This window comes from Elaeis guineensis, chromosome 1 (genome assembly GCF_000442705.2).
Source record: "Elaeis guineensis isolate ETL-2024a chromosome 1, EG11, whole genome shotgun sequence".
Lineage (NCBI taxonomy): Eukaryota > Viridiplantae > Streptophyta > Magnoliopsida > Arecales > Arecaceae > Elaeis > Elaeis guineensis.
Genome location: NC_025993.2, coordinates 6,298,786 through 6,321,722, shown reverse-complemented (window position 1 = coordinate 6,321,722; position 22,937 = coordinate 6,298,786). Strand labels below are relative to the sequence as shown.

At 34.3% G+C, this 22,937-nt stretch overlaps 1 protein-coding gene across 1 annotated transcript; it reads right to left on the bottom strand.

Moving 5' to 3' along the window:
* Positions 1-6,991: 6,991 nt before the first annotated feature.
* On the bottom strand, positions 6,992-20,843 carry LOC105037634 (GDP-mannose transporter GONST1). Its single transcript, XM_010913278.3, has 9 exons — positions 20,648-20,843; positions 16,073-16,304; positions 15,800-15,939; positions 12,645-12,774; positions 11,451-11,549; positions 10,536-10,690; positions 9,199-9,315; positions 7,538-7,635; positions 6,992-7,439 (listed from the first exon to the last, which is right to left on the bottom strand). Exons 1-9 carry the CDS (start codon positions 20,656-20,658, stop codon positions 7,381-7,383), a joined length of 1,041 nt encoding a protein of 346 aa, XP_010911580.1. The 5' UTR covers positions 20,659-20,843; the 3' UTR covers positions 6,992-7,380.
* Positions 20,844-22,937: the final 2,094 nt, after the last annotated feature.

The window sequence follows — 22,937 nt, the reverse complement described above, 5'->3', positions numbered from 1 at the left end:
TGCTCATCTCGAACTCTCCCTGCATGAGCTTGACAAACTCTTAGCACAAATCTTCATTAATAGATCCAAATATAATGTCATCAATATATATCTGTATAACTAAAATTTCTTTGTCTTTTCTTTTTATAAATAAAGTTGTATTAACTTTTTCTTTTGAAAAATTATTTTCTAATAAGAATTTATTTAATCTTTCATACCAAGTCCTAGGAGCTTATTTTAAATTATATAATACTTTGTTTAACTTAAATACATGATCTAAAAATTTATGACTTTCAAAATCTGAAGATTGTTCTACATATACTTCTTCGGCAATATAATCATTTAGAAAAGCACTCTTAACATTCATTTGAAATAATTTAAAGTTCATAAAACAAACAAAAGCAAGTAGCATTCTTATGACTTCAAGTCTAGCAACAGGAGCAAATATTCCATCAAAATTAATTCTTTCTTATTGATTGTATCCTTTAGTAACTAATCTTGCTTTGTTTCTTATTACATTTCCATCTTCATCTAATTTATTCCTATATACCCATTTAGTTCCTATTATAAGGTGATTTTTAGGTCTAGCAACTAGTGTCCATACATTGTTTCTTTCAAATTGATTTAGGTCTTCTTGCATGGCAATTATCCAAATATGATCTTTTTCAGCTTATCTATTGTTTTAGATTCTAGATGTGAAACAAAAGCTATATAATTATAAACATCTCTAAGTGAGGATCTAGTTCATACTCCTTGTATCGGATCACCAATTATTAATTCTTTGAGGTGATTGTGAACATACATTCATTCCCTTGAAAGATTGCTTGTGTTCTGAGATTGTTCTTGAATGTTCTGATCATTGATACTTTCATCTTCATGTTTTTCATCCAATTGATCTTTGTTTCGCTTAATTGAGTCATTAAGGATGAGCTCTTTCTTTCCATCTTCTATGATACCTGCATCATCAGCACCCTCTCTCTTTCTTGATAGAAGATCATTAGTTTTATCAAAAACTACATGAATTGACTCTTCCACTACTAGTGTTCTTTTATTAAATACTCTAAAAGTTTTGCTAGAAGTGGAATAGCCAAGAAAGATAGCTTCATTAGATTTAGCATCAAATTTATTTAAGCTATCTTTGTCATTATTCAAAATAAAACACCGACAACCAAAAATATAAAAATAACCTATATTAGATTTTCTACCTTTTCATAATTCATAAGATATTTTTTTTAAAATAGATCTTATTAAAGTATGGTTTAAAATATAACATACTGTGTTAATTGCTTCTATCCAAAAATATTTTGGGAGTTTGCTTTCACATAGCATGGTATGGGCCATTTCTTCTAGGGTTCTATTTTTTTTTTAACAACTCTATTTTGTTGTGGTGTTCTAGATGCTAAAAAGTTATGATCTATGTCCTTTTTATCATAAAATTTTTCAAAATCTTTGTTTTCAAATTCAGTGCCATGGTCACTTCATATAGAAATAATTGGCAAACTTTTTTCATTCGAAACCTTTCAACAAAACTTAGAGAATGCTGAAAATGCTTCATCCTTAGAAGCTAAAAGCAAAATCCAAGTAAAACGTAAAAAATCATCAATAATTATAAAACCATATCTTTTTCCTCTTAGACTAGTTATCTTTGTAGGATCAAATAAATCCATATGTAAGGGCTCTAAAGATTTAGAAGTTGAAACAATGTTCTTAGATTTAAAGAAAACTCTTGTTTGTTTGTCTAATTGACATGCATCACAAATTTTATTTTTATCAAAATTAATTTTTGGCAAACCAAAAATCAAATCCTTTTTAATGATTTTAGAAAGTGTATACATACTAATATGTGCTAGCCTACATGCCAAAGCCAACTAGTCTCATTTATTTTAGCATTCATGGCCATAAGATATTGCATATTTTATAAGAATAGATTATCTAAATCAACCATGTATACATTACCATGCCTATGTCCAATGAATTTAGTGCTAATATCAGAAGGACTAGTTACAATGCACATACATGATTCAAAAACTACTTTGTAATCTTTATCACATAATTGACTAATACTTAAAAGATTATGCTTAAGACCATCTACAAGTAATACATTTTCAATATAAATAGAGGGAGTGATACCAATGTTACCAGTATCGATGATCTTCCCTTTGTCATTATCTCTAAAAGTGACCATCCTTCCATTCTTGACTTTCAATGTGATGAATTGAGATTCATTATCAGTCATGTGTCTTGAGCATCCACTATCAAGATATCACTTTTATTTTGTTGCTTGGGATGCAAGACACACCTGCACACATGAAATCAAGTTTTAACCTTAGGTACCCAAGCTAACTTGGATCCTTTGAGGTTAGTCACAATGGTTCCTTTTAGAACCCATATTTTCTTAACATTTTTATCATTAACTTTATTTGATAAACATAAATAAGCTTTATATCCTACTTTGTCATATTTAAAACAAGTAATATTTGATAATTTTTTTATAGATGCATTGATAAAAATATTTTTCAAAAATTTTTATTTTCTAAGAGTGTTATTGCTAAGTCTGACTTTATTATATTCAGCTTTTTGACTATCAATGATCATCTGAATTTTATTTGAACTTAATGTAAATCTATCAACTATAGATTTTAACTTGGTTACCTCTTCCTTTAGTTTTTAATTTTTTTTTACAAGAGTTTCGTTTTGGCTTGAAAATTTATCATTTTCTTTTAATAGGGATTGATTCTTTAGTTCTAATTTTTTATTTTTATTATCAACTTCTTCTTTTCTTTAGCTAATACTTGATTTCTTAATTTTAAATTTTTATTTTTTATTTTTAATTCTTTTAAATCATTCAAAAGTTTATAAAAAGCTTCTAGCAGTTCATCATAAGTAAATTCATTTTGAGTTTCGAAGGATACCTCATTTTTATATGCCATAAGGCACAAGTTGGTTTCTTCATGAGATTCTTTATCTATGATGGAGTCATCACTGTCGCTCCATGTAACCATCATAGCTTTTTCTTCTTGAACTTCTTTTGATCTTTCTTGAGCTGGGGGCATTCTAATCTGAAGTGGTCCAGCTTCTTGCACTGATAACAAATGATGGGCTGATCCTTTTTTTTTTCTTTACTCGACTCCCCCTTAGGTGGTGGTCTTCTCTTGATCCTTTGTCTCTTTTTCCTCATGAAGCATCTAAATTTTCTGATGATCAGGGCCAAATCTTCATCTTCTTTGCTATTGTCTGATTTTTCTGTGTCTTCTTCTTCCTTAGCTGTCAACTTGAGAGCGATAGTTTTCTTTCTTCTTGTTTCCTCCTCAGAGTGTTGCTTCATGGTTAGTTCGTGAGTCATGAGGGATCCAAGAAGCTCTTCCAATGATAGAATATTTAAATCCTTGACTTTTTGGATTGCAGTGACTTTTGCCTCCCACGATCTTGGTAAGGACCTGAGTACTTTTCTCACAAGATCACTGTTAGAATAATATTTATCAAGATCTTTTAAACCATTTATGATGTCAGTGAAACGGATGAACATTTGAGTTATTGACTCTTCAGGTTCCATTTTAAACAGTTCATAGTTGTGCACAAGCATATTTATTTTAGACTCTTTTACTTGCTTTGTGCCTTTATGTGTGACTTCTAATCTATCTCAAATTTTTTTAGTAGAATTGCATGTAAAAATACGATTAAATTCATTTGCATCTAGAGCACAATATAAAACATTCATGACTTTAGCATTGAGCTGAGCCATTTTCTTATCAAATTCATTCCATTCACCTTCCGGCTTAGGGAAAGACACACCATCAATCAATTTAGTGGGTGTGTGTGGTCTATTTACTATGATACTCCACATATCATAGTCAAGTACTTGAATAAAAATTCTTATTCGAGCTTTCCAATAGGTATAGTTTGACCCATTGAAAAGTGAAGGTCGGTTTGTGGATTGTCCCTGGGCTAGGGATGTGCTAAATTGGGCTACCATTGATCTTTGGCTCTTGATGGTTAAATCAAGTAAGAGCTAGAGCACCGGACTCTAATACTACTTGTTTTCTAGATATGGAGCCCAAGAGGGGGGGTGAATTAGGCTTTTTTAAAATTTTCAAGATTAGTGCACTTAAATAATATGCTAAAGTGATGAGTGGAATGAGTTAATTTGCAATAAAGATAAAATCAAACACAAATGAGAGATAAATAAGTATTGAACATAAAAAGCAAGTAAAGAGATGTAAGCACAACAAACATCAAGAATTTATAGTCGTTCGGTGCCAACTTTGTACCTACATCCACTCTCCAAATTTCTATTTGAGAATTCAATCTACTAAATGGATTTCAAGAATACAACATGTCAGACATCTCCGATCCTTACTATCCAAGTAAGAATACTTATTTTCTGGATACAAGCAAATCTTCAACACTCCGATTTTAGATTCGAATCAACCTATCCGAGTTTTGAAACCCTCCAAAATTTAAAAATTCAAATACAATATGAGAAAAATAGGGTACAAAAAATTCAGCACAATATCTCCTTAAATAAACACAATAAATGCAATAGAAATACAATACTTAAGAGAAAGAAGCTTTTGCGGAACATCCTCAATGAATTGCATACTTGATTGTAGCTGAAGAGTGGTTGGTGAAGTGATTAAATGCTTCTTTTCTTCGCTTTAGGGCTTATTTGAGCTTTTCTCGGATGTGAACTTGAATGTTTGCAAAACTTATAATTTTTCACTTCAAGAGAGTATTTATAATCACCATTTGCACTTGAAAATATCTTAGTATCGATTTAAAGCCGTTGGAGAGTATTTAATGCACATTAAATACATCAAAAATGGACTGAAAACTAGCCATTACGAAGCTTGTCCAGAATGGATCGTCCCATATCAGTCGTCCCACTGTGACGGGGAAGTCCCATGGGATGCCTCATTTGGCCAATCTGAAAATCAGACTTTTTGTTTTAGTCTCAGGATCTCAGGAGTCATCTCAGGTGGGTCATCCCACTGCGTGCCACAAGTCAAAATAGTGCATGACAGCTACTTAATGAAAAGGAATGACCCAAATAGGTCACTTCATTTTGTTGCAACCCAATTTTTCATATATTTAAGGTTCGAAACTTACCAGAACACTTCTAAACGCTCTCAAATAGCTTCAAATCAATTGGACACTCTCAAAAAGCCTCGAAAACTTCTCCAACTTATAGAAACTTCAACTTTGGCACACTTGATGAAGCTTTTCAAACTCAATCTTTTAGACTACCTGAAACAACACAAGAACATTCTCCAAAGATAAGAAACACATTAGTAGTCCTCTCAAATGATTTGCGATCATCAAAATTAATTCTTGGAGCAACACTACTTTTAAGTTTAAATTCAATTATATATTTCTTATTAGTTTTCTCTATAAACAACATGAGGGCACTACTAAAAAGAGACATTTTTATTTTTATTGAATGATGGAATAGAAGGAGAAATCTAAGATAATATCGATGGAGGTTATGCAAAAGATACGAAAAAACATGAGATTACATAAAAAGTGGTTCTAAATAGAAATTCTCGGTGAACAAGGATAAAGAAAGCTGACTTTGATTGTTAGGATAAGATTTGATGGTTATGGCTCTGACAATAAATCATAAAAGTAATCCATAAGGATCACTGGATCCATTATAGACTATATAGTTTGGCTACTTTAGGTAAGTCTGAACAAGATTTAGGTGCAGGATCAACCATCACCAAGCCTAGATCACAAAGTATAGCTTTCAAAGATCATAACTTTCTTGAATAATATCTATTTTTAATGTTCTAGGCAATGAGTTAAAACTCACATTGAATACCATATGAGTGCCATCCCTTCGAAGGTTTCTTGCTCTACTCATATTTGATACACGAAATGGGTGGGTTAAGTAGTACTTTTCTTTTCGAGAGGCATTAGACAATGCAGTAGTACTTTGACCAAGTTTTTTCTAATCTGAGAGGCATTAGACAATGCAGTAAAGATAAGTTGATGTAGGAGTCAATGTTTAATTTTGTACGGATTTTACCTTAACACAAAATTTTATTATTTTAATAATTATTTTTTTTTATTTTTTTGACTAGAAGAGAAATTCAATTGAGATTAACAATTAAGTACTTGTGAACTTTCTTTAGTTCCTTCTTCCATAAGAGGTTTGAATAGGCAGATTGAAGAAGTTGCATCTTTTCTTCTCCAATTGGATCAGAACGAATGTACAGAAAATTCCTCCTACCACATGGTATTAGAAGATTAGCATAACTCAGCAGAATTTGGAGCAATGTACATGGAGTGTCTGAATATTAAGTTATTAAGAGATTCCTACTACTCCACGTTTACTGCCAGAGGATAAATATTTAAGCACGCTAAGTAGTCATATCCATTTTTTGTTATGTTTGTAGAGTCATATCAAAACTTCATCCATATTTCTTGCAAGATATATTCAGCCACGTACGTCTCAAGTTATGAATTAATAATTCCAAAGTGTTTCATCCTCAACTGGATAACTGAATCATCTCTATCTTATGGTGAGCAGAGTTCCACAACAAGTTTTATTTAAGGTGCATTTTTTTTTTTTCTTTTTGAGAACAATACATAGGTGATAGTTCACCGCACCATTTGTCTCTTCCTAGACATCTGATAAAATAAGTTAGTACACTGCAACATTTTATTTTAGAATAAATTGTATTTTTGATATAATCACAATCACAAGCATCTTGGTGTTCTATATGAAACATATTTGTTTACCAAACAGGTTATTGATTAAATTTGATCCAAATTGACCAGGAAATCTCTAAATACTATAGCTCACTGGCTGACATACATGACACAATTTGTTCATTCCACCCCCAAGTTTTTCAGCATTGGATGCTGGTTAATTTTCAGGTTCTTCCTGTAATTCTGCCATTTGACATCTAAGCAAACCTTTTTATATTACACGTAGGTTAACTGAAGTATTACAGCAAAAAGAAATTTGAAGCCATTAGGTTAATTGACATTCACTGCTCAAAGCCCCGCATTGACATGTAGATTTTTTTCAGTGAAGTACCTCAGTTTACAAGACAATAAAACAGTAAATTCCAAAAACTAAACCTTTACAGATTGGAAATGGAGGAGAAGAAGTGCAGGCACCGAAGTATGGTACACCAAAGATGCAGCGCAAAGATGTATACCAGTGCCCATGAATTTGGCCATGCAAAATCTTGAGAGCACCCAAAGGAAGAGCCTCTTTCCACCAAAATGATCTGAGACTTCCTTTCTTTGGATGATAATTTCCAGTAAACTTAGGAAATTAATCAGATCATCTGTTTATGGGACCTTGTCTCAGCTCAGAGAATCACAGTACCTGCGAATATTGTGCTTTTCCAGCTCAAAAAAATGATATCCAATGAATAGCCCCTCTCTACCTCAGGACTGAGATCTCTCCCTGATCTTTGCCTTGGCAAAGAATACGCCTGCTAACAGACCTGTGGAGTAAAATTTTGTTTGCATAAATACACTGTAAGAAAGGTGACAAGGTAAAAAGGAAATTACACAAATACCTTTATCAATGGAAAAAACCTACCAAAAAGGATGCTTATGAAATTCTCCAGGCTAGTTGGAACTTTAAAGAGAACGATTCCAGCAACGGACAGAGGTATCTTATTCAGCGATCCAACAAGACTGCCAAAAAAAAAAAGAATAAAAAAGGAATACATCAGCAAAGAAATTCCACATATGAATTCTGGAAAATTGTTCGACTAGCTTAGTAATTGAAAAGACCGTTAAATTAATGTTTAAGTGCCAGATTTAATTTTCATACCTCCAAAAGATAGTAAATCAATGCCTCCAGGAAACTTGCGCATGGTAAGACCATACTAATCCTATAGTGCACTCAGGTAATGTAATGTGTCGTAGACTTATCGTTCAATTTATGTAAAAGGTATGTCTTGTTGTTGGTACACAAGACAGCCAGGTTTATAGCATTAGACTTGAATTATGAAATAAAACCTACTAATCTGAACATTATGCGCATGGTACTTGACAATTAAGACGTCATCTTCCAAAACATTATTCCTTTATTACAAATAAGTAAATCAACTTTGATAAGTTTATCGATTTGTCCACTAAGTCTAATAATTGCTCCAACATGCACCAAACAAAAAATTACTCGTCCAATCTCCACTATATATGGTGCAAACTCCCAGCACAGTTGGATGTTTGCCCATTAGATTCTCTTGCTTGAAGAAAAGACACTTTAGCTAAGTAAATACACCTCTCAAAATTCACTCTCTGATGACAGGCTGAGAAAAGAGAGCAGTGCAATAGGAATATATTGATCAAGTCTACTCCTAAGAATGATGATAGATGGGATTACAGCCATTAATCAAATATTGTTTCCACCTGAATAAACCACGTGCATCTCATATCCCCATAACCAGTTGATAATAAGGCAACCATGGCATTTACCTCCCATTTCCCTGAATAAAAGCATGCACTGCTCCAGAAAGCGAAGTAGAATTAAGTATGCTGAAAAGAAAGGTGATCATGGGAAGACATGGGTGTTTGCAATAAACATCATGCAAATTGAGGCAGCTTGTGAAGCAGTCAAGCAGTCACTATTTGCTCCAAGCTTCTTCAATGGAATTGGGAGCATGTAACTTTTATGCATCTAAGGCCTCCAGGCCGGATCATGAAATGCTACAACGAAATATTCATTCTCTTAGACATAGGTTTCTAAACCACTACTATCTTGTCAGTTTCTAATCAGATCCAAGCAAGGTGAGAAAAATGTATGGTAAAAAAATTATATTTGAATGTAGAGATTCAGTTCTTTAGATCTTTAAGATGGAGTAAGCCTGGCATTGTCCTTTACGCCACTAGTTCATACGATTCAGCAGCTTCTAAGAACCCACCATAAGAGGAAGGATACAAATGAGAGAGATGGTACATCAAAGATCATACTCAACTTTATGGAAATAAATATTGAAATCAAGAAAAGACTGTTAGCCTAGAGGAGATTGGAACAGTACACAACAGACCTTGTGTTTTGAAATGATAAGCATCCCACATATTATGGACTGGAAGTGTTGTTTTTCAGTTCAAATGTCAATTTATTAACAAGACTTTAGTCTTTTGGTTGGCACCTCTCTCCTCAGTGCATGCGCGGGTTGAGGTTCCAGTTTAAAACCCAGAAAGGAAGAAATAAAAAGTTTCAATTGTCACCTTCAAAGTGTACCAGTATACCTGTATGTAGTTGCACCTGTCTGGTGAAGAAACCACATTGAAGTGAAGCTGATTGCAAGCCCCAAAAACCCACTTGAAGTTATCGTCAACCAGAATATAGGCATCCTCAAAAGCGGCCTGCCAATTCACTTCACAGATACATAAGCCCAATAAGATAATAAAGAAAATATCCCTGTTGTTTAAACATTCATGATATAATAATAATATCATCCCTTGTTAGAACATCATGAGCATGACAATATTATCATGACTCATGGTGACCCAATCCTCTTCATCCCTACTTTCGCATGTTAGATTTCTATCCAGTTCTAACAGATACATTTCATACCATTGAAATCATCAATTAGTAAAGATGCTTTGTAAAAAAGGCAGAGGAGATGATATAAATATGTGGGTGTATTTGCGTATCATTGTATAGGTCTGCATACGTCCATATGCTTGTATGCATGCATGCATGTGTGTGCATGTGTGCGCATCTGTATATGGGTGTGTATGCATGTATGCATGTGTGTGTGGGTGCGCGCATGCGCACGTGTGTGTGTGTGTGTGTGTGTGTGTGTGTGTGTGAGAGAGAGAGAGAGAGAGCATACCTATAATTTGAGAGTAGTTCCTTAAGAAATATTGTTATTTTTTAAAATTAATCTGCGGTACTATATTAAAATAGGCTCTCAAATAGGTGCTGAAGTGTATGCTTATCTTTTGATTTATTTTTTTTTCAATTTTCAATTATTTTTATCTTTTTTATGAATTTTACTAATTATTACATAAGTTTAGAAAGCCAACCACATAGGCACCTCATATGCACCTGTGTAATGCATATGGGCTTTGCAGCACCTTGGACTGCCCATGTAACGCAGCTGCTTTTTGAAATTTCAGGTACATACTAGCAGGTATGGGGCCAGTTCATCCGGCATTTCAAACCTTGGGTTCAATGTATGCATAATATATGTAATGAATATAAAGAAAAGCATTGCGCCATCAATGTAAATTAGTCTACATGATATCTATTTATTGATTCACTAACTAGTTTTGTGTAGCTAGTCATTATCAAATGCATTCCCCCCCCCCCTGACACTTTCCTTTTTGGTGGAACCTTGTCTTGACTTTTAAGCAAAAGCTTGGCTTTGCCGCTACCAACATAACCAGCAAGGCTTGTACCAAAACTATTTTCCACCTTATAAAATTTGTATTTTGGTTTCAGTTTTGTTTTGTATTGATATGTGGCATGATATGTATATAAGTTTATGTTCAAGGACAACATCAAAGCAGCCTATATAAATCATTTCTGCTGAAAATGATGTAAGACATTAATATGTGATTTTGAATAATCAACTTACGTTTTAGCAAGGTAATCCACTTCGTTAAATGCAAAAACTAGCAGAATCCCCAATGGCAATGAAAGAGTGTTATTGAGCAAAACCATTGAAAACTCATTCAAATTTCCAGATTTTGTTACTTGCTTAGCTGTATCCATAACTCGCCGTAACGTTAGCTGAGGAATAGCAAAACGCATGCGTCAGCCAAAAGTTATATAATATTGTCATGTAAGTACATATTATCTATTAATCATATCGCCATCAAACTTTATCACATATTACAGAAAATAGCATCACTGACAACATAGTAATCATTTCCGAACATTAAACTAGTAAGCAGTTGATCGCAACAAAAACTGAAAGTATGCATGTTCAAGGGTGCAGGTAGATAATAAAGTAATTAAAACAAAAATCGGATCAGTAAGCAATAATTTGATACTGATAAGAATATCTAACTCAAAGAACTGTACTTTCTACCACAGGAACCTAAGATGGCTACGTTGAGCCAAACAAACTACATGCAGGATATCCAAATACATATTTAGGAGCATTTTCGTGAACCATGATATATAATATAAAGCTTATACAAGTTCTATCAGTGCCAGGACTAGAATCTTGGTTCTGGAATTTCAATTAGGGATTTAAAATAAAATTTTATTTGTTTTGGGACAGTCTAAAAATCCTGCAAACTTTATAAAAAATCATAATGACACAAAAAAGGAAAAAAAAAATGCAGCTAGATAAAGATTGCGTTTATACACATGTTAAAGCATTTAAAATTTTACCAAATTGAGATTTTCTCTATAATCACGAAGAAATTAACCAGCACATGTGCACAATTTTAATATTATCATCATCTATATTTAAAGTAAAAGACAGGTCTATACGACAGGTGTTTTTCAAGAGCTATGAAAAGATTCCAAATATAAATATTACTGAATATGATGCTGTCAGGAAACAATTAACAATCTGCCATGCATAGCCAACAGCATGAAACGAGAGATCTGTGATTCCTCCTGAAATTGCTGAGATTATCTGTGTAAAGAAAGAATATTCAAAATCAGAAAAATTCAAATAATTTCTTGTTTTGTCAGACATAACTAAACATCAATATCCTACCTTAATAAATAAATAAAGTTAATGTGAAAAATATCATTTCAGTTTATTAAGGAACATAAAATATATACTTATTCCCCCATCAAGTGATGAAACATTGCATGAATTAATTGCTGAGCAGATGTGTTGCAAGAAATTATTTTCAATTCTTTACATTATTTATGCAATATTTGTGAATTTTCTGTTAGAGCGATTTGCTGGGAGTGGTATGATCCTTGGTACCAATGTTTGCCGTACCACCCCATACCATCCGGTACAAAACGTACCGTACCATACTAATACCATACCGGTATGCCGTATCATACCATACTGACACTATCGTACCGGTTCATACAGCATACCAATACTATAAAAAGATGGTACCGGTATGAGATCCAATACCGAGATGGCAAAGCTTGCTTAGCACCTTATTTCTTCTCTGAGATGAGAAATAGAATATTTAGTTCAATAGACTTTGTAAACAGCACAACAGATCAGCTAGTAAAAAGTTTAAATATTAATTAGATATATCACCATTATTTTGTAAATAATGGTAGCAGTGTCAAAGATGTCAACAAGTCAGAGGAAGGAAAGACGTAGAAAGAATCTTCAAATTTGCAGTAAAACTAAAAGTAGGTGTTAACAGGAATAATCAGCAATGACGATGTTCAAAAGAGTTCCAGGTATTTGGGGGTGAGGCTTGGTGATTATGGTTATTTCCTGCACACTGATTCATTAAAAAGGACGTATTGACCAAGGGGGATCTTCCTTTTTTTTTTTTTTTTGGCTCCAAGACATTTTTTTCATCAGCAATACATATGATAAAATGAGTGTGCCCAAAACTTTTAAACCAAAGGTATGTTATATTAAGCATTTTTTTCTTCCAGAATATTCAGTCAGTATGGAAAATTTCAACAAATGTTTTTGCTGTAAAAATTTCAACAAACGTTATGTATAATGGTATTCAATTTCAGATTTCCCACTTTCCATTTTGAAGTAAGTGACCACAGGATTTGTACTGCAGTTTGGAAATACCATAAGGCACAGAGCAGCCCAGACTTTGTTGCCGTGATGCTTTTGGAAAAGGTATGTTTCACCAAGAGCAGTAATGACATTGGTGACATTCTTCAAAATTGTTACCATGGCAACATTAATGTACTTTAAACTGCAAGTAACAAGGATATTGAGTTAGTGATAAACAATGCTTGATGCAAGCAAGAATAGAGTTTCATAGAGTTTCCTTCAGAGTATATCATAAACTTCTGTACCATAATCCATATGCTTCCTAAATATGCCCCCGAAAACTATAGCAATGGTATCCAGATCTCTAGTATCAAATTGAATTAAAAAATGCAATACGAAAGCTACATTAATAACACACAAAAACCCTGAGATAAATAAACATGGACTGATGAAATAGATATAAGGACAAGTATTGAGTTATGCATGAAGATCCTTCAATTAACAGAACCAAAAATGAAGAGGAAATTTCTTCAAAAGGTGTCAAGAATTAATAAAGGTTCATAAGTTCTTTTCTCAAAAAGGAGGAGGAAAAATGACAATTCATCACCTTTATCTAACTGAAAGGTGTATCTGATGAAGGATTATGATTGCAGGATCTACCATCATCTTCTCATTGCATACTATGACATACAAATCCATGGATGGATGTGATTTCATCACATGTGATGCAAAGATGATTGCATTTATCACTAGACACCATCTAAAGCGAGTCAAGTTGGAAAGAAAGAAATGTAAGGGGAATATAGGAAGAGGAGAAGAAGAGAACACTAACCAGATTGGTGTCACTAACCTGCAGAAATGCATGGTTCTTTCTTTATGTAGTCAATTTCTAGCATAACTAGCGTATTTCAAAGTTCAAAGTTCCAACATCAAGTGATCCATGAAGTATGAAGTTTCTTTTTAAACAATCTGTAGCTTATAGGTTATATTCTAAGCTATAACTGTCATTAACATCAAGGACAAAGCGACTGACATAAAATTGCAGATGATCATAAAAGAGATTGGTTATAAAGGAACATTGAGATTTCTGGCTGAGATGATAATTGAGACATTTATTGGGATCACTGATGATGATGCTTCTTGGCCGCCAAAAGACAGCATGGCAGGCATGAGGGCGCACTCACGCCCACTAGTGTAACACTACATGTTGCCAACACACAAATGAAACATGCTGACAACAGATAACTGACCCGGAGAAACATATATCTAGCCTTGAAACTGTCCAAGTAAAATTTAGGTGGTATCTAAAATTTGCTTGTAGTGCAGTAGAAGAATGAAGAACAAATGGGATTAGTGGGCTGCCCAATAAGAGCTACACTTAGTTTAAGATTAAACAAAAGAAAGATTTTACAATAAACTTCATACAGAAACTATCCCTGATGTAAACCATGGCTGCTTTTCTTGAATTTTGACTGATAAACCACTCTATTTTAGATTTTCTATCAAAATCAGTTCCTCAAATTGATTATGACTCACATAGATATAGCTTTTCCAGAAGACTTGGCTATGTTTATTAACAATTCAAAAAATGACAAATTGCTGCAGAAAACTAACCATACTTTTGAAAAAAATTCTGAATGTTGATCAATTAATCACTTTAAATTTTAAATAAGTCAAATAGATTCCATTTTCTGGAGCTTAACTGAATTATAAATCTTTTCCTCTTTGCTGGATTGTGATGAAGACCAACAACCAACAAAATAATGCCTATGAGTTGACACAAAATATAGGAAGAACTAGGAAGTCATCACTGCAACCCTGTTTGTCATCATGGTCTTACTTGCTAAAATATAAATCCAACGTATGAATTATCAAACATATATAGGTAAACTGCTATGCCAAATCCCCATCACATGCATAATTTAATGTGAACCAAATATTGTGTAACAGATGCAAGATTCAATTTAAGATAATGATCGATGATTAAAGTTACCAATAAACAGCAACCTTAGGCAGAACTGAAGGATTCCTAGTATATAAGAAGCATATCTGAAAATCAACCTTTTACCATATATGGTGAAATTAAACAATTAAATAAGGAATAATATGATGTTAAAAGAAGGAGTACATTAATTGGAGGGAAAAGCTGAAAGAATAAAGATAGCATGCACGGTTTAGTGAATATCGGAACTACTTAAGAATCCAATTGTTGTGATGTAGGCAAGAGAGCATCATTAGTCTCACATTAATTGTGAGTCAAGGAAGATTCTGGCTTATATAGGAAGAAACCACCTATCCCACGTGATGCATCTTTTGGATCGGAATCCAGAGGGGCAAACCATGAGGCCTATGGGCCAAAGTGAACAATACCTCACGTGCCGAGCCATAAGCCCTTGATCGCAACACCAAAGAATCAAATGATATAATATATTTCAGATTTATTACAGCCTGACAGCAATACAAACCACAAATAGAAAAGGAAAATTAGGATGATATCAATTATGCTCAAGGAAACATGACTAAATGAAATGCACCGAGAATCCTTGGTTGAAGGGGGGAACCTCTTAATTGTCACTGTTGAGAATCACAGAAGGAGGAAGCTGCAATACAACCCAGTACAGAACAAATACAACAAAGTACAGCCCAGGTCTCATCATATAATTCCTTAAATTCCTCTAAGATTGAACCAATCAAAGATGTTAAATAAATTATTTACACATCCATTTGTGACAGTGATTACCCCTTACCTAGCAAGACATGATATGCACCAACTCTTCAGCCTAGAGTATAATTTAAGCAAACTCTTAAATAATGATACCGCTAAGGCAATGTTTCGCCAATAGTCTGATGATGAAGCAGTTCATAACAAAGCGAAATGATCGTATCCACAAATCAAATTCTTCCAATGGAGAAGGTATTAAAGAACTTGGAAGAAAAGGGGTACAAAAGTGTTCTGATGGCTTTAAGGTATAATACAGTATAATATTACAGAAGAATAGAAGTTGACTTATCAGCAATCTTAGGCTGTAGCTAGTTTTATAAACCTTACCCTGAAGAGGGCACGTAGAGATCATATTTAATTTACAAAGAAACATGTTTAGATATCAAATGTTTAAATGCCTCTGGTTTGCAAGAAACAGACCCTTGAATTGATAATTGACTTCAGCAAGTTCATTATTTTAAAAGGAAACAAGTGAAAGGAAACCGTCAGAAACATGATTACTTACCTAAAAATGCTTGTAATAAGCATCCCAACAAATATAACATTGACGGGCAACCAGACCTTAATTAATTTCCAGGTAAGTGGTTCTGTTGAGATTACCCCAAATAGACTCAAAGCAGTTACTATAATCACTGAGACAATATTCTGCAACCACAGAACAATGGGCATCAACGTGTTAGTCATTCCACACTCTCAGTGGTCCAGCTCTTAAAATGTAAAACAACCAACAAAATTTTTGGAATTATAGTAGTAAGTGGAGGAGATATGGCTCCCTCACCTGGTAAAGCATCAATGATATTCCAGCATTAAAATCATAGCCTGACAGGACAAACTTATTAACCAGTATCATGCTGCATGATGATATGCAGTATGCAAGACCAGATACAAGGGCCTGATTGTGGATCTTCACAGGCCTGTAAAAGCGTGAAATCTTCTCTTTGTCTTTTGCCACTTTACTATCTTCCAAATCAATGTCATCTTCACCAAAGGATTTTGCCCCAGAAAATGACCTATAAAAGAAAGCATTTTCGAAAAGCCATAACATAATAGTTTAGTATTGCGGTTATACAAATACAGGGAGAAGGTTAAACGGAGAATAAATAGTTGAAAACACAATGTATAACAGAATGATGACATATACAAGAAACTAAATTTATTGATAAATTACAAGCCAGATATGGAAAAGTAACAGCTCATGAGCAAACAAATCTCATTTTTGACCTTACTTTGACAAGTCAATAACAGCATTGGCAGGGATGCATATAACTGAATAAAGCCATTACTGAAACCATGTTTTTGACCCCACATTAACCAGAGTTTCCACAATTGAATTGTCAATAAATGGCTAGCCAATCTGCCCTTATTTCCCTCATAAATTATCTAGAGAATCCTAATGACCTTAAATTATAAGAGGAAGTCAATATTTTCTTGCATAGGAGATTTAATCAGCAAGTCTAACTCGACTTGCATTATTAAGATCCCTGCTTCACTTAAGCAAGTGCAATTCATAAAGCACCCTACTCAAGGACTATGTTATTCTGCCTATTGGAAAGCTTTGTTTCAACATGTCTAGGTCAAATCATAGTGAATTTGACCCTTGCTTGTAAAGTGACCTTAGACATGCAGGCAATAAGTGGGAGGTTAAGGGAAGCAGACAGCAGTCTAGCATGAAGACAAGTTAGCATATTCATGTGAGAGTTTTATGTTCCATTTGTGTAACAATATATTTAAGGCTTAACTTGCAGGGCTATTAACAAGCAGGATGCAAAGTATTTCAGACACAGCATGATTCAAAGGACAGTGATCAAGCCATCTAACTTCGTTACTTACCTCCACTCTGATTCAATCACAAAAGATTATTAAAAATAAAGATCAGCAAATACGGGTCCAAAAAATTATAGTTCCTCTAAGTATTTTCGTTTGGCATGAAAGTGTGCACCTTGCTTCAGCATAGGGCCTTTCCTTAATTTTAAATATAGTTTGATAATTAGAATGGAGCTTGCTTGTTGGACTTCAGAGTCACATGATTAAGGAATCATAATTTTCTATTGTTCATTACATGATAGGGTTGTACTTGTTATGTTGCTAAATGAATCACATGTAAGATAATATGCTGTCTTGAATCATACCAACATATCTAACCAATGCCTAATACTTTATAGATATAAATCAACTATAACTTTCTGAGTAAAAGAGAGGAGAAACTCCACCAAGATTATTTAAACAAAGATAAATGTACTATAATTGTATCCTGATAGTAGACTGTAATAGGTTCAACATCTATACCTTCAATTGTGCTAATTCGCATTGAAACAAGTATACCAGGGTAATTTAGTCAAGTCTGAGTATCAAAGGTTTGGATGAGGAACATGCATATTGAAACACCTTAATTAATAATATGTTTTAGTGATTCCATTTATAAAGTATTCCAAATTCACTGAACATACATAATTAGATAAAGCCATCTATCCTTGCATGTATTCATATCTCTTTATATTTTTTCTTCTGCCAGTCAAACATACAGATACATGACTGATACTGATTCTCATGTCTATCTTCCATGCAACAGTAGTTTTTTCTCTAATTCAGATTGCCAAATGTGCCCCAATATTTAAGGACAAGCTTCCATTTCCACAGTGCCCAACTAATTTTCATCATATATCCCTTTACTAGAGAAAAATAAAGATTGCAGCAATATGTTATCTTGACTACATCTTATTCAAACCCACAAGACACGGTAAATCTTTGGATGGAACTCCACTTTCAACTTTAACGTGTCCATAATGTCTTGCAATACAGATTCCTAAAACTACAAAAATATAATGATCATGTAACACAATGAGCCAGCTAAACTTCATCTTGTTTGATACTCCTGATGTGGGATACATAAGCTGATGAGATTTCACTGGGCACTTCAAGTCTCAGCAATACTGTCAATCCTTAGCATCCCAAATTGATTAAGGTGTTTGATCAGGTCAGTAGCCATATGCTATGCTAGTTGGACCGATACCACAAGCTCCGATTGATTACAGTCACAAAAGCATGAATTCACCAAAACATAATGGCAAAACGTACCATTTTTTTCACTCCACAATATCTATGTCAAGCAATGTCCACCATCATATCAGCAAAATTACTAGGATCTCAGACAAATTAAAATGAGAAAAAAGCGCATGGCCTAAGATATCACCCTGTAGGTCTAGCAGAATCCACCATAGAAGATAAGTTTTATTCATATACCAATAAAGCACACAACTAAATTCATGAGCAAGGCCTTCCATATATAAGAAGCTATTTAAAACAACTCATTGACCAACTAGAGTACTTGTTAAACTAGCTACCAACTACAGTACTCCACAAGACACTTCATTTTCTAAAATGATTCACACTTTGATAATGCAAAACTGAACTTTTAAGCCAAATTTGGACTGTCATAAATTCATAATGACCTAAGCAACTAAAACACATGACATAAAACCTGTAATTCTTGAAGTCACCCTTGAAACAAGTTTTCACATATTCACCAAAAAATAAATTAAAAAAAAGTTTTCACATGCCTCAAAGACATGGATATCTCAAAAGATATGCCTCCAAAAGGACAGCTGACTGGTTAGATCCAGAAACTGGCTAATTCTAACTCCAATTGTATTCATGACACTAAACAAATGAATCTCTCACAACCATTGGTTCAATTTATCAATGAAGGAAGGTAAAAGATTCTTTTGGTTGTAACTAATACATCCTACACATAGAAAAATGAGTTTATCAATCAGTGCTCCAAAACTTCATAATAACAATGGATATAGACTTGAACATTTGAAAAACTCCCATATTCCAGCATATTATTCTAAGAAAGCTCTCTGGCTCGTGAACTCAAAACTCTGGAAATAAGATAGTAGTTAAATATTGGCAGATGCTCATAGATAAGATAGATCAAAGCAAGGTTTAAACACTCTGGGACAATGCTGTCCTGGTTTTTCTGTGGAACATGATGTCCCGCATGCCGGCATTCAAGATGATGGATGTCCTTGCCTGTCCTAGTCTATTTCCTAACTCATCCCACCCCAATATGGTGGGATGCCATGCCATCTTATTGGTATTTAAAACCTTGAATCAAAGGCAATACTACTTTAAATTTGTATTTATGGATTTTGTGAAATATTAAAACTTCAACTTCTTTCACTCTTAAGGGTTCCTGACAAACCCTTTACTCAAGGAGAATACCGCCTATGTAACAATTCCAAGTACACTCACTTATCTTTCAGTTTTTTTCAGACAACATATGAAATTCTTTTCTTTGAAGAGTGGATACAAACTTCCCAAGCTTGAAACCCAAACTGACAACAATGCAACAAAATATAAAGAGCATGTTTTTTTAGCTTAGCCAAGACTAAGAAGATGGTTGCAACAAATTATCTGACCCATCCTTAGATGCATCATGCAGTGCAGCAGCGCATGCCTAGCCTCAAGATGGCTTAGCCGCATCAAATACCCATCTGGGCATACTATCTGCTTTGAAGATAGCCTTTGCCATCAGCATGAAAAGATGCACCAAATGTGTATGACAAATTTTGATAATATAACCAGTCCCATGCAAGATGTCATGCCTTCATTTGTCTCTCATGACCAAGCCAGGTACACAATCAACTAATGTCCACCCATGTCAACTTGTGTTTGATCAAAGCTACCCAAGTTCTGCAATAAACTCCATCACTAATTATCATACACAAGCTCTTTCCCAATACTATATAACTTTTTATTTGCTTTCGTCTGTTCATAATAAGCTTGCCCAGCGAAAAAGAACAATAACACACTCTTAATTTTACTTGGGAACTCTCGCCCTTCCACTACATCATAATAACTACCCAGTTGACTTCCTTTGCCTGATTCAATAATCTCAATCAAAAAATTCTCCTCATACTAGAACCAAGAATCAATATGAGCATCACAAGTTCCTACTCTGATATCCGTGACACCAACAATTAATCCAAGTTGAAAATTTGGAAGAAAAAGAGTTAAATTTCGATCAGAAATTTCTCTGAATCTCGTTACTTTGGTGGGTAGCTGAATGCAACACCAACAGCAAAGAAAATTAAGCACCATACGATCAGCTGGTCTACTCCCACCACCATTCCGATCAAACAAAGAATCAGTAGGCTAAAGCAACGAAGATAAAATTCCACTAATTCCAGTTCAAAACTCATCACGATCAAACCCCGCATCTCCCAAAATCAAAGATATTCAAGTAGCAACTCCCCCTCCTATGCAAAACTTTTCAAGAACCCGAATCGGGAAAACAAAAAGGGCGTCTTTTCGAGCAAAAACTGATGAAAGAGATGTGGCATAAGCTTACCTCGAACCCATGATCGCCGAGAGGAGGCCAGATAGAGGAGTAAGAACTCAAACCACCACTCTCACCATAGATTCACGACGAGGACGAAGGAAAGCGAGGGGAACGAAAGGGGGTGGAATATGCTGTCTTTTTTCGCCCCTTCTTCCTCCCCCTTTTTTTTAGAACACAACGAAACCGAAGGAGCATTTATTTGTAAACGAAGCTAAATGGAAAAACTCCTAATTTTTTATTTCATTTGAGAGTTCGGCGAAGGGTGCGGATGCGTTGACTTGACTCTTGGGTTGGAAACAATGAGTTGGCAAGTGGGGAAATGAGAGAGTGTTTGGGTGTGGCCTCCAATTGGGGTGGGGTTGCAAGAATAGGTCCTATTTTAACCACTAGCACGCAACGAAGTTGGACTTTTTGTTTGGTAAATGGTGGGATTGTGCAAGTGGATTTGTTCATTAAGGTTGCTCAACTCGGTTTTAATTTGATTGAACTCAAATTGGTTTAAGTTTATTTCATCTGATAGTACTTAAAAGAAGGTATGGGTGATTTCTTTTCTATCATGCTGACATGTCAATCCACATCATGTAATTATTGGATTTGTATAAATTTGCGTCTCATCTATGCCTATACTTCATCAAACAAACTTGCATTTTAAATATTTCATTTTGGAACAAACACATTATTTTTTTTTCCAAAATATAGTGGACTAGTTGTCATCTACAAATGAATAATAAAAGCTCTCCACAGGAAAGAGGGCTTCAACCAGTTGACCTAAGCCTTGCCAACCTGGATGAGATGGATGTTAAGTAATACTATATTTACATGGATCGATTGTTCTATTCTTATAAATTATATATATCATCATCCTATGCTGTTTCTGTTATATTGATGTCTATTTGATTTTTATGTAAAAAGGAGGATTGAGATAAAGCTCTCTCCTAGAGTAATTGTGAGTCCTCCCATGATAGAAATACGCAAAAGAAGAGTAGAGATGAGAAAGAGATCAAATTAAATAGACATGAGATGTATTATAAAGAGTACAATAATTATAAGAGACCATCCCAAAGTTGCTGATCCTTTGATTGTTCAAAACAAAAGTATTCTCATACGAACAAAAAATTCACGTTCTCTCCATGCTTCCAATTGATAGTTGAACTTTAATTATTCTTTTTTTTTTTTTTTTGATCCTCTATTAAATTCATAAATCATGAAAATTAGATGGCCAATCATTTAACTTCGTTTGAACCAAATACTCCTGATGAACGAGGATCCAGCAAATAAATAACTAATAGATTTAGAATTTGAAGCATGTAATAGACAATCCAAGTTGATGCCACCTCAATTAGCGGATCCTATCTTAAACTATATATCACCCCGACGAAGGACTTCTGACTTACGCCAATCTACAGCCAACCTTAAAATTGTATACGATCATCTTGGTTGCAACTTGCTAATGTTAAACTAAAAATTATGTATATATTTGTATATAGTATGAGGCAAACTCGTACCTAATTTTGCATGGTGGTCAACTTGACACCAGCAGAGTCAACGTTTCTCATCAAACCGAGCCAGGGACAATGCATCGGCTCAAGTGGGGCCAAAATGATTGCCACGTGTCAGATAATCAAGGTTCCACCGAACCTCTCGGTCCTACGCCACCCTAAAAGGAAAGGAAGAGGAGTTCAGCCGAACCCACTGACAGCAAGCAGATGGGCAGCCACAGACGGCGTTGTGGTGGACTGCCAAACGTGCACTTTTCTTCCGCGAAGGTAGCTGCCACAGAGAAAAGGACACGCCAAGGGATCCTCTCTCTCTCATCCCATGTTAACAACTGTTGTATAATAGGAATAGCAATTATATTTGACATTTGTTCTATTCTACCAAATAAAATAATATTGTTAAAATATATTAATTTTTCTTCACGTAAAATTTTCTATCTAAAAACACGATATTTTTTATCGAGGAACAGTGATTTTGGAAAATAATATAGTGTTTTCATCGGTTATTTCTCATTATTCTTATTATAACACTATTACAGTAGCTATTGCAACATGATACTTGCTAATCTTGGTTTAAGCGCTTTATGGTGGCATCATTCTTTTTTTTTTTTTTTGTTACCAGCTTTAAATAATACGGGACATGGAAAGCTTATATGAGTAGTTGTTGATGACTGAAATAAGGGGTATGCTAATGGACTATCTTTAGCTTTCTACACTATTCTCATGAATTCGATTGTATTGCTTGGGTAAAGTTCACTTTTCATTGTAAGAAATAGAGGCAAAAGGTACTCTTTAGAAATAAC

What these genes read in the sequence shown, in the direction of transcription:
- LOC105037634 (XM_010913278.3), bottom strand. An exon ending in TATCATTGATGCTTTACCAG is followed by an intron (nt 15,940 to 16,072) that starts GTGAGGGAGCCA and finishes CTGTGGTTGCAG; the next exon opens with AATATTGTCTCAGTGATTAT. An exon ending in GGGCTGCTCTGTGCCTTATG is followed by an intron (nt 11,550 to 12,644) that starts GTATTTCCAAAC and finishes TTCTTTACACAG; the next exon opens with ATAATCTCAGCAATTTCAGG.